Source organism: Scylla paramamosain, chromosome 4, assembly GCF_035594125.1.
Source record: "Scylla paramamosain isolate STU-SP2022 chromosome 4, ASM3559412v1, whole genome shotgun sequence".
Lineage (NCBI taxonomy): Eukaryota > Metazoa > Arthropoda > Malacostraca > Decapoda > Portunidae > Scylla > Scylla paramamosain.
In genome coordinates, this window is record NC_087154.1 from 10,492,052 (window position 1) to 10,513,761 (window position 21,710).

Consider the following 21,710-nt stretch of genomic DNA (forward strand, 5'->3'; position numbering starts at 1 on the left):
ACGTTCAGTGAGGTCACAGCTGGGTTTAATGATAAGTTCACAGCACCCCCTGAACAGTGCTTTAGACCTCACTGGGAGTAATTATCGTTTCGGCAGGTGTCTACTGTCTCCTCCTCCTTATTTTGCAATTTATCCCTTCATCAGTATCATTAATGTACATTATAAAAAGTACTGGTCCTAATACAGAGCCTTAAGGAACGCCGCTATTTATCTATTGCCACTCTGACTCTTTTCCATTTATCACAACACGCTGTTTTCTGTCAGAGAGCCAGTCTCTCAGCCATTTCAGGGTGTTTCCGGCAATGCCGTGAGCTTTTACTTTACTGATGAGTCTCTTATGGGGAACAGTGTCGAAAGCTTTCTGGAAATCAAGGTAGATAATATTAACAGCTTTTGTCTCGTCATACGAGTTAAGTACTTCATAAAAGAAGTCTAGTAAGTTTGTTAAGCAGGAACGCTTGGTTCTGAAACCGTGTTGCGAATCCCTTATGATTTCATTTTCTTCTAAATATTTAATAATTTTATCTCTGATTATTGTTTCCATCAGCTTGCACACTACTGAAGTGAGACTGATCGGTCTGTAATTGGCTGGGAGATATTTATTTCCTTTTTTAAAGATTGGCGTGACATTTGCTAATTTCCATTCGTGGGGAACTTTATCCGCTAGTAAAGTTTTATTGAATAAAATCGTAAGCGGTTTCACGAGCTCATTTCTTGCTTGAGAGAAGCTTGGGTGATATCTTGTCTGGCCCGGGTGTTTTGCGTTCATGCTCTTCGTGACTGAGAGGATTTCAATTTCTGTGATGGTGAAGTCCGGCAGCGTGGTGCCTCGTGACTGAGTCGTGGGGATCGGCAGACTGCCCTGAACATCCTCAGTCGTGAAGACTGTTGAAAAGTACTCGTTCAGGGTGTTCGCCATGTCTGTTTCGCTTTCTATTTTTTTGCCATTTTCTGTTATTAGTGGACCAGTCGTTGATGTTAAAATCCTTTTTGTTTTTACATAGTTGTAAAATTCTTTCGGGTTCGTTTTACATGAGTTCGCGATCTGAGCTTCAACTCTTTTGGGTTCGTTATTACATGAGTTCACGATCTAAGCTTCAGATTTTTCGCTGCATTTGATCAACTTTTTAGTTTTTTTTTTTTTCTACACAATCTGTCGGGCTCTAGTTTATTATTATTTTGTTAATATGTATTCGTGGTACGCATTTTTTTCTTAGCCAGAAGGCAGCATCTGATTTCGTTATTCCACCATTTCGGTTTGGTGTTTTTTACCTTCCGTCTTTTTCGTTGCGGTACACACAAAATCGCAGTTTCATTTAACTTTTTAGCAAACACTTCCCATGCTTTGTTAATGTCTGGTGTTCCCAGCAGTTCATTCAGGTCTATGGATGCAAGCTGCACGCGAAGGAGAGAGAGAGAGAGAGAGAGAGAGAGAGAGAGAGAGAGAGAGAGAGAGAGAGAGAGAGAGGGGGGGGGAGGAGAGAGGGAGAGAGGGGGGAGGGGAAGGAGGGAGAGAGGGGGGAGGGGAAGGAGGGAGAGGGAGGGAGGGGGATGGGGAGGAGAGAGAGGGGGGAGGGAGAGAAGAGAAAGTGGGAGGGAGGAGGAGGGGAAGAAAAGAGAGAGGGAGAGAGAGAGAGAGAGAGAGAGAGAGAGAGAGAGAGAGAGAGCATTCCTCACAAGTTCTATCGCATATAGAATGTCACCAAGGACAGGCAGAACTCTCGATCAGCTGAGCATCACTATATTCTCGTAGGACGCCTCTCCTTTGCTGAAAATTGAGGTGTTGGGCTGTCATCCTGCTGCCTAAAAGTAATTTTAGGCGCTAAAAGTCTTTTAGGTCTTAAAAGTAATTATGTATTACTTTTAAAGAACTTTTAGCAGTAAAAGTAAAACTGGTCACTAAAAGTACATTTAGCCTGCTAAAAATGTTTATGTATACAGGCCCAGGATATATATATATATATATATATATATATATATATATATATATATATATATATATATATATATATATATATATATATATATATATATATATATATATATATATATCCCGTCCACACGAGGGTAGATGCGTTGCATATCATTCCTTTGATGTGACGGCAAAAGACCGACAAATAGTGGATCGAGCCCGTTGCGTATCTTTGTATCATATTTTTGATACGCAACGGTGCAATGCTTTCCCGTCCACACTGCTACGCAACGATGATACGATACGTGGAAATGCAACAAGGTGTGGACGCGGCCTAATAGGTGGAACGCACCCGAAACGCGGAAATAGTGTGAATATTATATGCAGAGACAACATCAGGCATCATTTTGACCTGGAATATCTTGGTCAGGCTGGGTAGGATATGCCTCTTCTTTAAATGTAACAACCATTAAACAAGAATAACCAATGTGTCTGCCTGTCTCTCCTTCGATCAGAAGAAAAGCAATGAATCGGCTCTATGTGACTATTTTTATTCAACTGACATTATCACAAGGTCTGGAGGACCAGCTATTCACTTCTAAATATCATAAACTTAAGGAGAGAGTGGTTAAGGCTGCTGCGGTCTCTGTGAGGGACAAATCGCCAATGAACCTTTTTTCCTTGGGCAGCACGCCAGGCAGCTCCAATGGTCAGTGTGTAACTTAAAATTAGTGATGTATATTAAATTTACATCTATCTGCAGCCTTCTTTCTGTAGTTAGCATTAAAGTTGATCATTTACCTTTTAATCGACAAAATATTATTTACGTGAATTTTTATTTTATTAAGTAATGAATGACTTAAATATTCTAATAAACAGCCGAGAAACGTTAAGTATCGCAGATGACCGATAAATTCCTTGATAACGCAGTGTTGTACCGCGCAATAACAGAATGGTTTGTGTTCGCAGGGAGCGCAGCTACGATCAAAACAAATCGAGTAAGAGAAGGAAGACAGGTTAAAGAAGGCAGGATGTCTTTATTTCTCAAGCGTATGGGAAGGGAAGAGACATTTAATCTCCCACCTGACAAGGAGAAGGTAAGTGTTAAGTGTTTGCGTAGCACAGTGGTCAGTAATAAGTACAGGCAGTGGATGAGGAGGGTTGACACCTATCCCGAGACTGGCGGGAAGCATGTTAAGGACTGTCTGCTGGACACTTCACTTAGATTAATTGTAAGATTTTGCAGTTCAAATTTAGAGGTTATTAGTATTGTCACAGATATTTCTGCAAACAACAATATGTTGATACTTCACGTCCAAGATTACTTAGATCTTACCTGTAATTGGCACAGCTGAGGCTTATCTCCGTCCGAGATCTTACCCCGTCTCGTGCCCCAAGGATAATTAAGCTTTCTCGCAAGAGTGGTTAAGTTTAGTTATCAGTCATGAGGGCATTTTCTACAAAAACTTTTATTTACCCTCTGTAGATGCTGCATCTTATCCTCCACAGTCATGGCAGGAAGGAAAAAAATCCAGTTTTATTGTATTTTAGCTCTATTATATTGTTGATTATAGCATGATCTTTCAGATTTTGATAATTCAGGACTGAATTTCTTAAGGTAATTCAGGATAATTTTTTCAAACAAGTAGTCATAGAACCCACAAGGGGGAGCAATATTCTAGATTTAATTCTTACCAACAGGGAGGAAACAATCATGCAGATAGAGGTTGGAAGACAGCTAGGTAACAGTGACCATAGGGAAATTAGGTACAATTTAAAATGGGAAGAAACTTTTAGAAGCAAAAACACTAGTAAAATACCTGACTTCAGGAGAGCAGATTTTAAGGAATTAAAAAGGTACCTCCAAGGAGTTGACTGGCAATGGATGCAGGGTGAGGTCAGGTCTGGGACAGAGTTGAGAGAGATAAGGCAAAATGAGAGGGATGAGGTGAGGTGTGAAGGTGTAGGACAAGAGGAGGGAAGATGTGTCCAGAAGGGGCAGAGGAGAGAGGGAGGGGGAGATAGGTGTGAGTATGTTGGAAGGTCATGTCATGTTGACATGGGAGAGGTGAGATCGAGGCGAGTAGATGAGGGAGTGGAGAGGATGGTAGGGGCTGAGATGAGGGGATTAGGTGAAGTAAATGTAGATGAGATGCGTAAATATTTTGTAGATAAATTGCATACATGTCAGTTAGCAGACATCCCATATAGGGCAATAAGATCACAGAAAAATTACCCTAAATGGATGACTGCTAGGTTAAAGCATTATGTAGGGCGGAAGAGAAGCATATATAAGAGATTAAGGGCAGGTGAAGAAGTTTAAAGGCCACAATATAATGAATTAGAACAGTCAGGAGGTTAACAAGGAAAGCTAAGGGCAATTATAAATTAAAGGTAGCCAGCCAGGTGAAGACGGACCTCAGGGGATTTTATCAGGTATACAGGATGAAGAATAAGGATACTATAGATCCATTAAAGGCAGCAGATAGGGAGCTGGTTAGTTATGGGGAGGAGATTAATAAAATTCTGAATGAGTATTTTTTAATTGTCTTCACTGAGGAAAACATGAAGGATATGCCAAATAGTGAACAGATGTTTAGAGCAGATGAGAATGAGAAGCTGACAGATATTTCCATAACTAAGGAGATAGTGGAACAGGAGATAGATAGGCTAAAAAAGTTCAAGACACCAGGACCAGATGAAATATAACCCAGAGTACTTAAGGAATGCAAAGAGGTTATTAGTGAGCCATTAATTTCTGTCTTTAGGAAATCACTTGAGTCAGGTGAGGTACCAGTAATGTGGAGGCAGGCTAATGTAGTATGCATCTTCAAGAGAGGAGATAAAACTTTAGCATCTAATTATAGACCTGTTAGCTTAACATCAGTTGTAGGTAAAATATTGGAGTCAATAATAGTGAGGAACATTAGCGAACATTTAGAAACATAACTTGATAAATCAGTCACAGCATGGCTTTATGAAGGGAAAATCTTGCTTGACAAACTTGTTAAGTTTTTACAATAAAGTGTACGATGCAGTAGATAATGGTGATTGTTATGATATCTTATATCTGGACTTTAGTAAAGCATTTGACAAGGTACCCCATCAAGGCTCCTGAGAAAGATTAGGGCACATGGGATAGATGGGAAGGTGTTAAGCTGGATAAGGTCATGTCTTAGTGACAGGTGGCAAAGAGTTGTAATAAACAGCTCTAAATCCGAGTGGGGTCATGTAATTAGTGGGTTGCCACAAGGATCAGTATTAAGGCCATTGTTATTTCTAATATATATCAATGACTTGGATAGTGGAATTAGTAGTGATGTTAGTAAATTTGTGGATGACACAAAGATAGGTAGATTAATTAGGTCAGAATCGGATGCCATCGCCTTGCAGGCAGATTTAGATAGGATTAATGAATGGACGGGCAGATGGCAAATGCAATTTAATATCAACAAATGCAAAGTACTTAGCGTAGGTAGAGGAAACCCACACAGTAGGTACACATTAAACAACGAAACTCTGGTAGGTACAGGGTACGAGAAAGATTTAGGAGTTATAGTTAGCTCTGAACTCCGTCTAGGAAAACAATGGATAGAGGCCAGAAACAGGGCAAATAGGGTACTAGGATTAATTTTTAAGAGTGTTAAAAGTAGAAGGCCAGAAGTAATGTTAAAGTTATACTTGGCGCTGGTCAGACCTCATCTAGACTACACTATGCAGTTCTGGTTCCCACATTACAGAAAAGATATAGGTCTATTAGAATCAGTACAGAGGAGAATGACTTAAAGGATACAGGGGATGAGGAGTATTCCTTACAAGACGAGATTGAAGCTGTTAAATCTACATTCTTTAGAGAGACTTAGGTTAAGAGTGGACCTGATAGAAGTCTTTAAGTGTTATAAGGGGATGTTATAAGGGGGATGTAAGCAAAATTCTTGGGATCAGCAACCAGGTTAGAACAAGAAATAATGGGTTCAAGCTTGAAAAATTTAGGTTTAGGAAGGAGATTGGAAGAAATTGGTTCTCAAATAGAGTGGCAGATGAGTGGAGCAGACTCAGTAATCATGTTGTTAGTGCTAGAACATTAGGGAGCTTTAAGAGAAGATTAAACGGGTTTATGGATAGGGATGATAGGTGGAAATAGATAGGTATATTTCATACAGGGACTGCCACGTGTAAGCCTGGTCACTTCTTGCAGCTTCCCTTATTTCTTATGTTCATATGTTCTTATGACTGTTCTCTTTTATGGAATACCAACCATTAATGCTTTGCAAAGTGCAGGATGGTCAGACTTAGTATTTTTTAGGAAAGGACCATAATGTTCTATACATTTAGAGTATTCTTGATATTACCTTTATGGATACTGAGAAACTCTTTATTGAAACCTTTTGTTGCAAATTAATAGTTTCTGTGATATAGGGAATTTTTGTTAGGTGATGCATGTCTGCTGTGTTTACAAATGCATCCATATTGCCTTCTTATGACCTGTAATCCTGGCTACTGTTGTGGTTCAATCAGATTTAAGGGAAGGATTGACATTTTTTTTAATGTGAAATATATGTAGTTTGCTAGGTTAGGAGTAAATTTTTATTCTTGTACCAGTCTCTCTATTCCAGATGAAACTATTTCTTTCAGATAGTTTTTGATCTGTTTTGAATTAATCTGCATGTTTCTCACACAAATCATTAGTTTTTAATTTTTATCCCCACCCCCATCAGAAAGCAAAGTTTTGTGGTAAAAACGGAAAGTAGATTAATAAAAAGTTACGAGAATTTATCAGAAAAAAATAGTTTTGTTGTCATAAATGAGTAACACAGCAGTAACACTCACAATATTCCATTATATAGGGACTGACTTCCGCTACTCTGTGGCCGCTAGTTAGCTGTCACCACCACCACCACCACCTAACCCAACCCAACCCAACCCAACCCAACCTAACCTAACCTAACCTAACCTAATGAAATTAGTCTGTGGTCGCCAACTGGCTGTCACCACCACCACCACCACCACCACTACCACCACCACCTAACCCAACCCAACCCAACCTAACTTAATGAAATTAATCTAACCTTACCAAACTAACCTAATCTTACCTGCCTAACTTAACCAAACTAACCTAACTAAACTAACCTAACTAAAACTAACCTAACCTAACTAAAATTAACCTAACCTAACAAAACTTAATCTAATCTAACTGAACTAATCTAACCAAACTAGCCTAGCCTTACCTAACTGGCATGGTTAAGAAATTGACACCCACTACTGACAGACATCTTCCTCAGATTAGTTCAAATATTTCAAATTGAGCTGCTTCTTTCTCCGCAGGATGAAATAAAACATGATTGGCTAAATTAATTCTCTATTTTTTTAATTGACCAGCAGCTGCATTTTCAAAGAAAAGAACCAATCACTGTGACTAATTTTGTGCTTGCACAACAGTTATGACTTATGCACACATGAATGAATGCACCTTCATCGGCATGCCTCAGTGCCCGCCTGTCCATGATGCGTGGGTGCATCACTTCTCAGTGTCATCACAGCAACAAGCAAGCTTGTTTCCTCAAAAATGGATAAATATTTAGAAATCAGCATTATAAACAATTTGCAGTGGGTATATATATATGGGACTCAGAATGAGAAGCTCTGTATAATGAGAAGGGTGTGCTGGTGAGGCACACAACTTCTTGATGTATTGTCTTGGCACAAGGAAAACACCAACCACTGTGTAGAGACTCCCGTATATTAAAGAGAATCTTGAGGTACACAGTGTGACTGACTCACCCCAGAGGCAGGTAGTGACTAACTGTGAAACAAAGCGGGCATATGGTTGATGCCACACAAACAAAACAGTGACATGAAGGATCACAAAGGACTAAAAATAGATGATAAATAATAATAAAAATGATGATAATAACAATAATAATAACAGCAATAATAATAAAAAGAAAATTAACTTATAATATGTACATGGACATCCTATCTTAAGGGTAAGAAAAGCCATGTTGAGACTGGTGTGAGAGTAAAAGAATACCAGGTTAGGTTACATTTGTGTTCCCTGCCCATAAACCCTGCTTCTGGATGAGTCCCCAAGATCATAAGGGGATGAGGAAAGAAGAGGCAAAATTAAGTATTTCTGTTGCATTTTATGTTCAAAATTGTCTGCATATCATAGTTTTGTACTCAGAATGGAAGGTTGTGTTGAGTTGATAGATGGAGGAATTGAGTTTTGAGGCATTGAACAATACAGTAAAATCCCTCTTATCCGGCATCAACGGGACCGCTGACATGCCGGATACTTGAATAGAAGTGAAATTATGTCCACAATCACCATCCTACACTCGCGCATCTTACCATAACAAAGATCAGCTGATCTAATCAGCAGCTGATCTGATCAGCTGCTTAAGTGTAAGCACAACACGCTTCCTCTTTTCTACAACTTTAGGCATGATGAAGGCGTCAGGCGATAAACAGTACACACGCGGGACTGAGTCACTGAGTAATCACAGTGCACTGGGTCGCGGGTGGTGCGAAGCAGTGCGCTCTGGTGGCGAGGGGACAAAGTATGCCTCGCGTGGGAATTTTAATTGATTTTATGAGTACACATTGATTTTTTATTGATTTTAAGGCTCGGGGAAAAATGTGCCGGATACTTGAAGCTGCCGGATACTCGAATGCCGGATAAGAGGGATTTTACTGTACCAAGTTTGCTCTGCCCCAATCAGAAATTTTAGAAAGATCAGAAGCCAGGTGTTCTGTGGCTTCCCTGCATGAAATGTTTACTTCCTTAAGGGTTGGATGTCTACGAAATGATGTGGGAAAGTGCAGGGTGGTATCATCTGCATAGGAGTGGATAGGACAAGAAGTTTGGTTTTAGAAGGTCATTGATGAATAATAAGAGAGTGGGTGACAGGACAGAACCCTGAGAAACACCACTGTTAATAGATTTAGAACAGTGACCATTTGCCACAGTAGCAATAGAACGGTCAGAAAGGAAATATGAGATGGAGTTACAGAGAGAAAGATAGAAGCTGTAGGAGGGTAGTTTGGAAATTAAAGCTTTGTGCCAGACTATCAAAAGTTTTTGATATGTCCAAGGCAACAACAAAAGTTTCACCAAAATCTCTAAATGAGGATGACCAAGACTCAGTAAGGAAAGGCAGATCACCAGTAGATCGGCCTTGACGGAACCCATACTGGTGATCAGATAGAAGGTTGTGAAGTGATAGATGTTTAAGAATTGTCCTGTTGAGAATAGATTAAAAAACTTTAGAGAGGCAGGAAATTAATGCACTTTGAGGGATTAGAATGGTCACCCTTTTTAGGAACAGGCTGAATATAGGCAAACTTCCAGCAAGAAGGAAAGGTGGATGTTGACAGACATAGCTGAAAGAGTTTGACTAGGCAAGGTGCAAGCATAGAGGCACAGTTTCAGAGAACAGAGGGACCCCACCAGGTCCCTAAGCCTTCCGAGGGTTAAGGCCAGCGAGGCCATGGAAAACATCATTGCGAAGAATTTTAATAGGTAGCATGAAGTAGTTAGAAAGTGGAGAAGAGGAAGGAACAAGCCCTGAATCATCCAAGGTAGAATTTTCAGCAAAGGTTTGAGTGAAGAGTTCAGCTTTAGAGATAGATGTGATAGCAGTGGTGCCATCTGATTGAAATAAAGGAGGGAAAGAAGAAGAAGCAAAGTTGTTGGATCTATTTTTGGCTAGAGGCTAGAAGTCACGAACGGAGTTAGACCTTGAAAGATTTTGACACTTTCTATTAATGAAGGAGTTTTTGGTTAAATAGAGAACAGACTTGGCATGGTTCTGAGCAGAAATATAAAGTGCATGAGATTCTGATGATGGATGACTTAAGTGTGGGCCACCTTTCTATCATGTATAGCACGAGAACAGACTGTATTAAACCAAGGTTTGGTAAGGTTAGGTTGAGAAAAAGTGAGGAATGTATGTGCACATAAACACAACATCCAGCTTTGGATTGAAAATGAGGATAGAGAAAGTAGGAGGGAACAGAAAAGGGGCTACTGTCAGTTGCCTCAGACACCTGAGTTTCAGTGAGGAAAAGATGAGGTTTAGAAGAGTAGAGGTAGTGTTCTAAAGATTGAAAATTAGATCTAAGACTGTTAATGTTGCAAAAGTTAATGAAAAATAAGTTGAAGGGCAGTGTCAAGACACTTAGGGTCGATATCAGTAGAGAAGTCCAAACTGGGGACATTTGTGGTCCCCTCCCCAGATGGGGACTCTGAGGCTGGTGTAGGAGTTGCCATGATGATTTGAATTTTGAGTGAAGGGTGTGTGTGTAATTAGGTGCTTGTAGTTTTGTGTGAAGGAAGAGAGTTGTCTTTAAAAAGCAATCTGTGACTGCCCCCTTGTGTTGTGAGGCACAAAGGGAAACATTCAGTGAGGTCACGGCTGTGTTTATAGATAAGTTCACAGCACCCCCTGATCCAGTGCTTTAGACCTTACTGAGAGTAATTGTCGTTTTGGCAGGTGCCTACTCTCTCTCTCTCTCTCTCTCTCTCTCTCTCTCTCTCTCTCTCTCTCTCTCTCTCTCTCTCTCTCTCTCTCTCTCTCTCTCTCTCTCTCTCTCTCTCTCTCTCTCTCTCTCTCTCTCTCTCTCTCTCTCTCTCTCTCTCTCTCTCTCTCTCTCTCTCTCTCTCTCTCTCTCTCTCTCTCTCTCTCTCTCTCTCTCTCTCTCTAATACACACACACACACACACACACACACACACACACACACACACATATGAACATGATGTAAAGAGGTATCTGAAAACTAGTAATGTTGAAACCACATGTTATGGTGGCATATAAGTGCACTGGCCATGATCATGTTGCTGTTGCAAAATCAGTCATTCCAATAGATCATTGTTTTAGAGCACAAAAAGAAAAAAAAAATCATGGGAAAATAGTATGTTCTTGGGTGCAAAACAATTTCTCAAGTTACCACATTGATTTTCTTCACCTCAGAAAATGTCCTAGGTGATTTTCTTCACCTCAGAAAATGTCCTAAGTCAGTGGTAAACTAAACTGAAAGAGGATGTTTATATATATCCCAGGATGGGAGTGTGTAGCCATCAGGACATATTCATATGCCCCCAGATGGTAGGAGTTAAAGGTCATGATTTTTTTAGGATGCCTCTCATCTGATGGGCTTCCTGGTACCTGGGATTGACAACTTAGGTGGCCAGCAGAAGCCACACTTTGGTTATGTGCCAGCCTGTCCAGTATTATGTGCTATTATTTTACAGATCTTTAACAATTAGCTAGATAGTGCATCAACATGCAGCAAAAAAAAAAAAAAAAAAAAAAATCATAAAGACAGTCACAGACAGATGAGCAGAAAGGGATGCCTTGAAACCATATACTGTTTTGGCTGAAACAACATTCTTGGAAGAGTTCCAAAGTGTAACTCCTCAGTGAGTGAAAAACAGTTTGTGTATATCCAGTTGTGTTCTCACATGTTGCAGAACATGTCTTTGGAAGCAATTAGCACATGGCTGAAAAATTTGCCAGTGTTTTACTATGTCATGATGCAACAGTCAACTGTGAACCATGTATAAATCCAAAGCTTTCAACCTTTGAAAGTAATGCAGATGTAACTGACTCCATCAGCTTTAGATCTGTAATGTATCCCAGATTCCACAGAGATGAGCAGTACTCCAGTAGGGACTATATAGGTATATAGATAGGATAGAGCTATATAGATAGGAGTGAGAAAAGATGCCTCCCATGCCACTTATTTTCTGAACAACGTTAGCTATATGCTGATGACAGTAGCCCCTTTTCTGTTCCCTCCTACTTTCTCTATCCTCATTTTCGATCCAAAGCTGGATGCTGCGTTTATGTGCGCAATGACTTAACCTGCTCTCGTGCCCACGCTCTTGAATCTTCCGAGTTTTCCACCATCTGGCTACGACTACAGAGTCATTCTCATACTAAATTTATCTGTGCTGTATACCTCTCTCCTAACTCCTCTGACTATAAGAAATTCTTTGACTACTTAACTTCCAAAGTGGAGCACATTCTGACCCTCTTCCCTTTTGCAGAGATCTCCATTCTTGGAGACTTCAATGTTCACCACCAGCTTTGGCTTTCCTCTCCCTTCACTGACCATCCTGGTGAACTAGCCTACAACTTTGCTATCCTCCATGACCTAGAGCAATTGGTGCAACACCCTACTCGTATTCCTGACCGTCTTGGAGATACGCCCAACATTCTTGACCTTTTCCTGACCTCAAATCCTTCTGCTTATGCTGTCACCCTTTCTTCTCCGTTGGGCTCCTCCGATCACAATCTCATATCTTTATCTTGTCCTATCACTCCAATCCCTCCTCAGGATCCCCCTAAGCGAAGGTGCCTCTGGCGTTTTGCCTCTGCTAGTTGGGGGGACCTGAGGCGGTATTTTGCTGATTTTCCTTGGAATGACTACTGCTTCCGTGTCAGAGACCCGTCTTTGTGTGCTGAGCGCATAACAGAGGTGATAGTGTCTGGCATGGAGGCGTACATTCCTCACTCTTTTTCTCGTCCTAAACCTTCTAAACCTTGGTTTAACACAGCTTGTTCTCGTGCTATACGAGTACATGATAGAGAGGTGGCCCACAAAAGGTACTTAAGCCTTCCTTCACCAGAATCTCATGCACTTTATATTTCTGCCCGGAACCATGCCAAGTCTGTTCTCCAACTAGCCAAAAACTCCTTCATTAACAGAAAATGTCAAAACCTTTCAAGATCTAACTCCCCTCGTGATTTCTGGCATCTAGCCAAAAATATCTCCAATAACTTTGCTTCTTCTTCTTTCCCTCCTCTACTTCAACCAGATGGCACCACTGCTATCACATCTATTTCTAAAGCTGAACTCTTTGCTCAAACCTTTGCTAAAAACTCTACCTTGGACGATTCTGGGCTTGTTCCTCCCTCTCCTCCACCCTCTGACTACTTCATGCCTCGTATTAAAATTCTTCGTAATGATGTTTTCCATGCCCTCGCTGGCCTAAACCCTCAGAAGGCTTATGGACCTGATGGGGTCCCTCCTATTGTTCTCCGAAACTGTGCCTCCGTGCTTGCACCTTGCCTAGTCAAACTCTTTCAGCTCTGTCTGTCAACATCTACCTTTCCTTCTTGCTGGAAGTTTGCCTACATTCAACCTGTTCCTAAAAAGGGTGACCGCTCTAATCCCTCAAACTACCGTCCTATTGCTTTAATTTCCTGCTTATCTAAAGTTTTTGAATCTATCCTCAACAGGAAGATTCTTAAACATCTATCACTTCACAACCTTCTATCTGATCGCCAGTATGGGTTCCGTCAAGGCCGCTCGACTGGTGATCTTCTGGCTCTCCTTACTGAGTCTTGGTCATCCTCTTTTAGAGACTTTGGTGAAACTTTTGCTGTTGCCTTGGACATATCAAAAGCCTTTGATAGAGTCTGGCACAAAGCTTTGATTTCCAAACTACCCTCCTACGGTTTCTATCCTTCTCTCTGTAACTTCATCTCAAGTTTCCTTTCTGACCGTTCTATTGCTGCTGTGGTAGACGGTCACTGTTCTTCTCCTAAATCTATTAACAGTGGTGTTCCTCAGGGTTCTGTCCTGTCACCCACTCTCTTCTTATTATTCATTAATGATCTTCTAAAACAAACTTCTTGTCCTATCCACTCCTATGCTGATGATACCACCCTGCACTTTTCCACGTCTTTTCATAGACGTCCAACCCTTCAGGAGGTAAACATATCACGCAGGGAAGCCACAGAACGCCTGACTTCTGATCTTTCTAAAATTTCTGATTGGGGCAGAGCAAACTTGGTATTGTTCAATGCCTCAAAAACTCAATTCCTCCATCTATCAACTCGACACAATCTTCCAGACAACTATCCCCTCTTCTTCAATGACACTCAACTATCCCCCTCTTCTACACTGAACATCCTCGGTCTGTCCTTTACTTATAATCTGAACTGGAAACTTCACATCTCATCTCTAGCTAAAACAGCTTCCATGAAGTTAGGTGTTCTGAGACGTCTCCGCCAGTTTTTCTCACCCCTGCAGCTGCTAACTCTGTACAAGGGCCTTATCCGTCCATGTATGGAGTATGCTTCACATGTCTGGGGGGGTTCCACTCATACTGCTGTTCTAGACAGGGTGGAATCAAAAGCTTTTCGTCTCATCAACTCCTCTCCTCTAACTGACTGTCTTCAGCCTCTCTCTCACCGCCGCAATGTTGCATCTCTAGCTGTCTTCTACCGCTATTTTCATGCTAACTGCTCTTCTGATCTTGCTAACTGCATGCCTCCCCTCCTTCCGCGGCCTCGCTGCACAAGACTTTCTTCTTTCTCTCACTCCTATTCTGTCCACCTCTCTAACGCAAGAGTTAACCAGTATTCTCAATCATTCATCCCTTTCTCTGGTAAACTCTGGAACTCCTTGCCTGCTTCTGTATTTCCACCTTCCTATGACTTGAATTCCTTCAAGAGGGAGGTTTCAAGACACTTATCCACCAATTTTTGACCACTGCTTTGACCCTTTTAGGGACTGGCATTTCAGTGGGCATTTTTTTTATTAGATTTTTGTTGCCCTTGGCCAGTATCCTTCCTACATAAAAAAAAAAAAAAAAAAAAAAAAAAAAAGTTACTCTGAGATCAATTGCAGAATTCTTAATTGGAATTGATGTGTCATTCATATAGTACAGGGTGGTCCAACTTTGACATCTTGGACCACTTCAGCACTAAACTGTTACAGAGAGGGTCACTTATATATATATATATATATATATATATATATATATATATATATATATATATATATATATATATATATATATATATATATATATATATATATATATATATATATATATATATATATATATATATATATATATATATATTTTTTTTTTTTTTTTTTTTTTTTTTTTTGTATGTAGGAAGGACACTGGCCAAGGGCAACAAAAATCTAATAAAAAAAAAATGCCCACTGAAATGCCAGTCCCATACAAGGGTCAAAGCAGTGGTAAAAAATTGATGGATAAGTGTCTTGAAACCTCTCTCTTGAAGGAATTCAAGTCATAGGAAGGTGGAAATACAGAAGCAGGCAGGGAGTTCCAGAGTTTACCAGAGAAAGGGATGAATGATTTGGAATACTGGTTAACTCTTGCGTTAGAGAGGTGGACAAAATAGGGGTGAGAGAAAGAAGAAAGTCTTGTGCAGCGAGGCCGCGGAAGGAGGGGAGCCATGCAGTTAGCAAGATCAGAAGAGCAGTTAGCATGAAAATAGCAGTAGAAGACAGCTAGATATGCAACATTGCGGCGGTGAGAGAGAGGCTGAAGACAGTCAGTTAGAGGAGAGGAGTTGATGAGACGAAAAGCTTTTGATTCCACCCTGTCTAGAAGAGCAGTATGAGTGGAACCCCCCCAGACATGTGAAGCATATTCCATACATGGACGGATAAGGCCCTTGTACAGAGTTAGCAGCTGGGGGGGTGAGAAAAACTGGCGGAGACGTTTCAGAACACCTAACTTCATAGAAGCTGTTTTAGCTAGAGAGGAGATGTGAAGTTTCCAGTTCAGATTATAAGTAAAGGACAGACCGAGGATGTTCAGTGTAGAAGAGGGGGACAGTTGAGTGTCATTGAAGAAGAGGAGATACTCGTAGTTGTCTGGAAGGTTGTGTCGAGTTGATAGATGGAGGAATTGAGTTTTTGAGGCATTGAACAATACCAAGTTTGCTCTGCCCCAATCAGAAATTTTAGAAAGATCAGAAGTCAGGTGTTCTGTGGCTTCCCTGCATGATATGTTTACCTCCTGAAGGGTTGGACGTCTATGAAAAGACGTGGAAAAGTGCAGGGTGGTATCATCAGGGGTGGGGGGTGGTATACACAGCAGCAATAGAACGGTCAGAAAGGAAACTTGAGATGAAGTTACAGAGAGAAGGATAGAAGCCATAGGAGGGTAGATTGGAAATCAAAGCTTTGTGGCAGACTCTATCAAAAGCTTTTGATATGTCCAAGGCAACAGCAAAAGTTTCACCAAAATCTCTAAAAGAGGATGACCAAGACTCAGTAAGGAAAGCCAGAAGATCACCAGTAGAGTGGCCTTGACGGAACCCATACTGGTGATCAGATAGAAGGTTGTGAAGTGATAGATGTTTAAGAATCTTCTTGTTGAGGATAGATTCAAAAACTTTAGATAGCAGGAAATTAAAGCAATAGGACGGTAGTTTGAGGGATTAGAACGGTCACCCTTTTTAGGAACAGGTTGAATGTAGGCAAACCTCCAGCAAGAAGGAAAGGTAGATGTTGACAGACAGACCTGAAAGAGTTTGACTAGGCAAGGTGCAAGCATGGAGGCACAGTTTCGGAGAACAATAGGAGGGACCCCATCAGGTCCATAAGCCTTCTGAAGGTTTAGGCCAGCGAGGGCATGGAAAACATCATTGCAAAGAATTTTAATAGGTGGCATGAAGTAGTCAGAGGGTGGAGGAGAGGGAGGAACAAGCCCAGAATCGTCCAAGGTAGAGTGTTTAGCAAAGGTTTGAGCAAAGAGTTCAGCTTTAGAAATAAATGTGATAGCAGTGGTGCCATCTGGTTGAAATAAAGGAGGGAAAGAAGAAGAAGCAAAGTTATTGGAGGTATTTTTGGCTAGATGCCAGAAATCATGAGGGGAGTTAGATCTTGAAAGGTTTTGACATTTTCTGTTAATGAAGGAGTTTTTGGCTAGTTGGAGAACAGACTTGGCATGGTTCCGGGCAGAAATATAAAGTGCATGAGATTCTGGTGATGGAAGGCTTAAGTACCTTTTGTGGGCCACCTCTCTATCATGTATAGCACGAGAACAAGCTGTGTTAAACCAAGGTTTAGAAGGTTTAGGACGAGAAAAAGAGTGAGGAATGTATGCCTCCATGCCAGACACTATCACCTCTGTTATGCACTCAGCACACAAAGACGGGTCTCTGACACGGAAGCAGTAGTCATTCCAAGGAAAATCAGCAAAATACCTCCTCAGGTCCCCCCAACTAGCAGAGGCAAAACGGCAGAGGCACCTTCGCTTAGGTGGATCCTGAGGAGGGATTGGAGTGATAGGACAAGATAAAGATATGAGATTGTGATCGGAGGAGCCCAACGGAGAAGAAAGGGTGACAGCATAAGTAGAAGGATTAGAGGTCAGGAAAAGGTCAAGAATGTTGGGCGTATCTCCAAGACGGTCAGGAATACGAGTAGGGTGTTGCACCAATTGCTCTAGGTCATGGAGGATAGCAAAGTTGTAGGCTAGTTCACCAGGATGGTCAGTGAAGGGAGAGGAAAGCCAAAGCTGGTGGTGAACATTGAAGTCTCCAAGAATGGAGATCTCTGCAAAAGGGAAGAGGGTCAGAATGTGCTCCACTTTGGAAGTTAAGTAGTCAAAGAATTTCTTATAGTCAGAGGAGTTAGGAGAGAGGTATACAGCACAGATAAATTTAGTATGAGAGTGACTGTAGTCGTAGCCAGATGGTGGAAAACTCGGAAGATTCAAGAGCGTGGGCACGAGAGCAGGTTAAGTCATTGCGCACATAAACGCAGCATCCAGCTTTGGATCGAAAATGAGGATAGAGAAAGTAGGAGGGAACAGAAAAGGGGCTACTGTCAGTTGCCTTAGACACCTGAGTTTCAGTGAGGAAAAGAAGATGAGGTTTAGAAGAGGAGAGGTGGTGTTCTACAGATTGAAAATTAGATCTTAGACCACGAATATTGCAGAAGTTAATGAAGAAAAAGTTGAGGGGGGTGTCAAGACACTTAGGGTCGTCGACAGAAAGGCAGTCCGACCTGGGGACATTTATGGTCCCCTCCCTAGATGGGGACTCCGAGGCTGGTGTAGGAGTCGCCATGATGATTTTAAAATTTTTGAGTGAAGGGTGTGTGTGTTATTAGGTGCTTGTAGTTTTGTGTGGAGGAAGAGAGTTGTCTTTAGAGGGCAGGCTGTGACTGCCCCCTTGTGTTGTGAGACACAAAGGGAAACATTCAGTGAGGTCACAGCTGGGTTTAATGATAAGTTCACAGCACCCCCTGAACAGTGCTTTAGACCTCACTGGGAGTAATTATCGTTTCGGCAGGTGTCTACTGCCTCCTCCTTATATATATATATATATATATATATATATATATATATATATATATATATATATATATATATATATATATATATATATATATATATATATATATATATATATATATAATCCTAATAATCCTGCTTCCTATTACTATTTCATGTACAGGCACAGAAACCTCGTCTGTATTTTTCATGTACAAGATAAATTTATAATACAAGCGGTTGCAGGCCACAGACAATCAACTGGCAGACCACTTGTGACCCGCAGGCCTGTAGTTGAACTACCCTGATATAGTATAAGCCAGAGACTGGTAAAGTTGACCAATCCACAGGCTGTCTACTGAATTGCAATGCTGCACATTTATTGGCATTCATGGACAATCCCCAAGAGGGTGCCACTTCATGAAGAAGAGTAATATCTGTTTAATAAGTAATCATATTTTGCATAAGAGCATTTGGAGAGTTTGTTTTAACTGTGATGTATGATTTAAGGTCATCAACAAAAATTTTTGTGCTTGATTTAATATTATTAGTGAGAAAATTAGTGTATAAAAGCAGCAGTGAACCATCAGGAATGCTCATGTTAGGTTAAGTTAATATTAGGTTATGTTAGGCACAATTTTGCCACTGAAATGCTTGGGAATTTTTCCCCACCACAATTTGTTACGTTTTCAAAGCCCCGCTTCTTTTAGGTTTGGGAAGAGTGGTTGAAAATGAATTTTGGATGCATTTTAGTACCTGAAAACAACTAATTACTAAGAAAAACCCAGAAAATAATGAAAAGATAAGTTAAATCATTTAAAAATAATGAAAAGATAACCTAAAAGGATTATTTAGTATTTCATCATGACAGTCTACAGGTAACTTATTAATACGGCTTAAGATTATATTAAGCAAGACTATTACAGTCACCATAGGCTGAGCTGATCTGCAGTGGCACAAATCAACAGTCATCTAAAGTGTGGTGAGTGTTACCTTAAAAGATGTGCATCTCAACTTCATCTTTCTCTTTCCCTGTCCACAACAAATGTGGGACCTTGGTGGGAATCTGCATTTTTTGGATGGAGGAGCAAAAATCTGTGAAATTTGGTTTCTCAACCTTGCCTGAGTATATAATTTCATGAACTTGACATAGTAGCATTGAATGACTCACTGATACTATTATTGTGTTCATTTGGTTATTTAAGAAAAATTTACTTAAGGCAGGAATATTTGGTTAGATGATTGAAAGTATCTTAATTGTAAAAAAAAAAAAAAAAAAAAGTAAAAATATAACAAGAACATCACAAGTCCAGTGATCAGCCACTCTGCCAAAAACAGGGAACAGGGCCTCAAGATAGGCTTACTCTTTGGTGACTAGTCGTATTCAAGTTCATAGGTTTTCATGAACTTGTTAAAGTTTTTGTAAGTTGATATACTGCTTTCAGTATTATTGTGGGGTAGTGATGACTCATATGGTGTTGCAGTGTTAAGCTATACAGTGTACTTTAAAAGCTTTTTTGCAGAACAGGATGGGTCTCCCAGGAGATGGCTGTCAGCCATAGGTTGGTGCGGCTCACCATCAGTGATATGCAAATGGTGCCCAAAGTTGCTATCCAGTTTGCCCTTCTAACATTGCTTAAATTTAGCCTCATTGATCAGTCTTCTTATGATGTACAAAGCTGGTACTAATTTTGTTGCTGTCCATTGTAGTTTTTGTTTTATCAATATGATTTAGATAGAGTGAACTGGACTAGTCTATAGTTATAAGAAAATGCATTTATCTTAATGTATGCCTTATCCTTTACAGATATTAATTGGTCGCAGTCCTGTATGTGATATCAGTTTTTCCAGTGTTTATATCTCCAGACAGCACTGCCAAATATTACGTGTTCCTCCCAATGGTGCTCTAGTCCTTAAAAACATAAAGGTGAGAAACTGTTAATGCTCTCAACATACAGCAATCTCTTGCAGAAGTGAGGATTGTTGTTCTCTTCAGTATTGAATGGGAATTCTGAGGCTTTTTAGTGAATGTAAGAAACATAAAAACCAGGTTCTTATAGCCAGGGAACAAGTTGAGATTCACTGAAATGGTTATAAACTAGGCAAAGAGATTTTAAAAGGAGATTCCAAACAGGGTTGTGGATGAGTGGCAAAAACTTTACAAGAATGTATGTAATAGGTCTACACACTAGGTTGTTACTAGAGCAGGTTGGATAAATTAATTGAAGATGACAGATAGTGAGTTTTAACCACTTTATTATGCAAACCATCTCACACATTGGTACACCTGTGCATATTTTGGTTCATACAGGGACAGGAGGAACTCTATCTACTTCTGTATCTCAGAAACTAAGCATCATAAAAATTCACATGCAATGTTAGTAAGAAGTTAAAGCTACAAGATTGGCTTGCTGTTATACATTGCATGTTGGCCATAGCTTGGTTTACTTTTTCACTGAGATGTTATTGATCTGACAGTATTCCAGTCTTTATTTTCATTGATCTACATCATAGGGATCAGCTACCATCCCTTTGATAACACTTTGATATGGACCAATAAAAATAAAAAGGCATCACTATTATTGGGACATATGAAAGTGCAATGAACTTTGTAAAGTCTGACTAATGATTGATACAACAATTTAGCAGCAACAGTGTTGCCTCGCAGTCTCCTTATTTTCCAATCCTTCTATTCTGTTTCATTGATTTCAACTTCCAGCTGTCCTGTTTAGTTTTGCTTGCTATTCACTGTTCCTCTTGTGACCTTCTCCAGGTCTTCTATCTGTTTCTTCAAAGTTTTCAACATTTCTTTCTCTTCATCCCATCCTTTTTCTTTTATCTCTTCTTCCCCTTCCCCCTTCACCTCTAATCCAGCTTTGTATTTTAAAATCTCTTATGACTTATAATTCTCTTTAGCCTCTTATTTTGTGTTTAATATTCACCCTCCAACTTTATTTCCTTCCTCTCTGATCTTCTGTTCCTAGTGATTCTAGCTTCTCCATTCCCCACTATCATCAAGTTCCTTTGATTTTTTCTTTCTTTCATTGGAAGTATCTTTTTTTTTATTTCCATGACTTCTGTTACATTTTCTCTTGCTATGAAGCTCATAGTTTTTGTGTCAGCTTTCCATACATATTCATAACTACCATTTTATCCATTCCTTTCATTCTATCTTTGCATTGTATCTTGTTCATCACAACACTCAAGGGTATTGAAACAGGTGTCCCTTGAACTAACCTGATGAGTATCTTGTTATAACTTCTAGTCTGACTTCTGATGTCATGAGTCTTTGAATTCCACATGAGGAAATCTCAGCTGGTAGTAATTTTCTTTCTAGTCACTACTTACTAGAATACCTTTGTAGGACTGGCTATTTATACTGTCAGTCTGATGAGGGAACTGTTCAGGAACTAGATCATACACTGAGATTACCATTAATTAAAGATTCATAACTTTCCTGTCTGAATAGAATTGATGTTATGATCCTAAATTCAATTTATTTTTCAGAATACCAACTGCACATATATAAATGAATCAAAGCTGCAGGGTACAGATATATCATCAGAGCTGCAAGTTGGTTCTTGCATTGGCCTTGGTGTGCCTCTTGAATATGCCACAGGGGCTGGCATGCAAAACAAAGACTTTGTGTTCCTTAAACTTGAGAGTTCACAGTCAGCAATTGAAACATGGGTGAGTTTCATGGAGCAAATCATAGCTGTTGTGCATGGAATCATGCTT

General features: G+C 40.1%; 1 protein-coding gene across 5 annotated transcripts in view; it reads left to right on the top strand.

Annotated features, from left to right (window-relative positions):
• Window positions 1–21,710, top strand: part of LOC135099729 (uncharacterized) — a 68,428-nt gene that overhangs the window by 17,864 nt on the left and 28,854 nt on the right. For 2 of the 5 annotated variants that reach the window (XM_064002209.1, XM_064002212.1), the window contains exons 2-4: window positions 2,882–3,009; window positions 19,780–19,899; window positions 21,480–21,662. In XM_064002209.1, the coding sequence (XP_063858279.1) occupies window positions 2,944–3,009; window positions 19,780–19,899; window positions 21,480–21,662 (369 nt within the window). In that variant the 5' untranslated portion in view covers window positions 2,882–2,943. The remainder of the gene's footprint in view (window positions 1–2,881; window positions 3,010–19,779; window positions 19,900–21,479; window positions 21,663–21,710) is intronic. The other 3 variants (XM_064002211.1, XM_064002210.1, XM_064002213.1) reach the window with 3 other exon arrangements.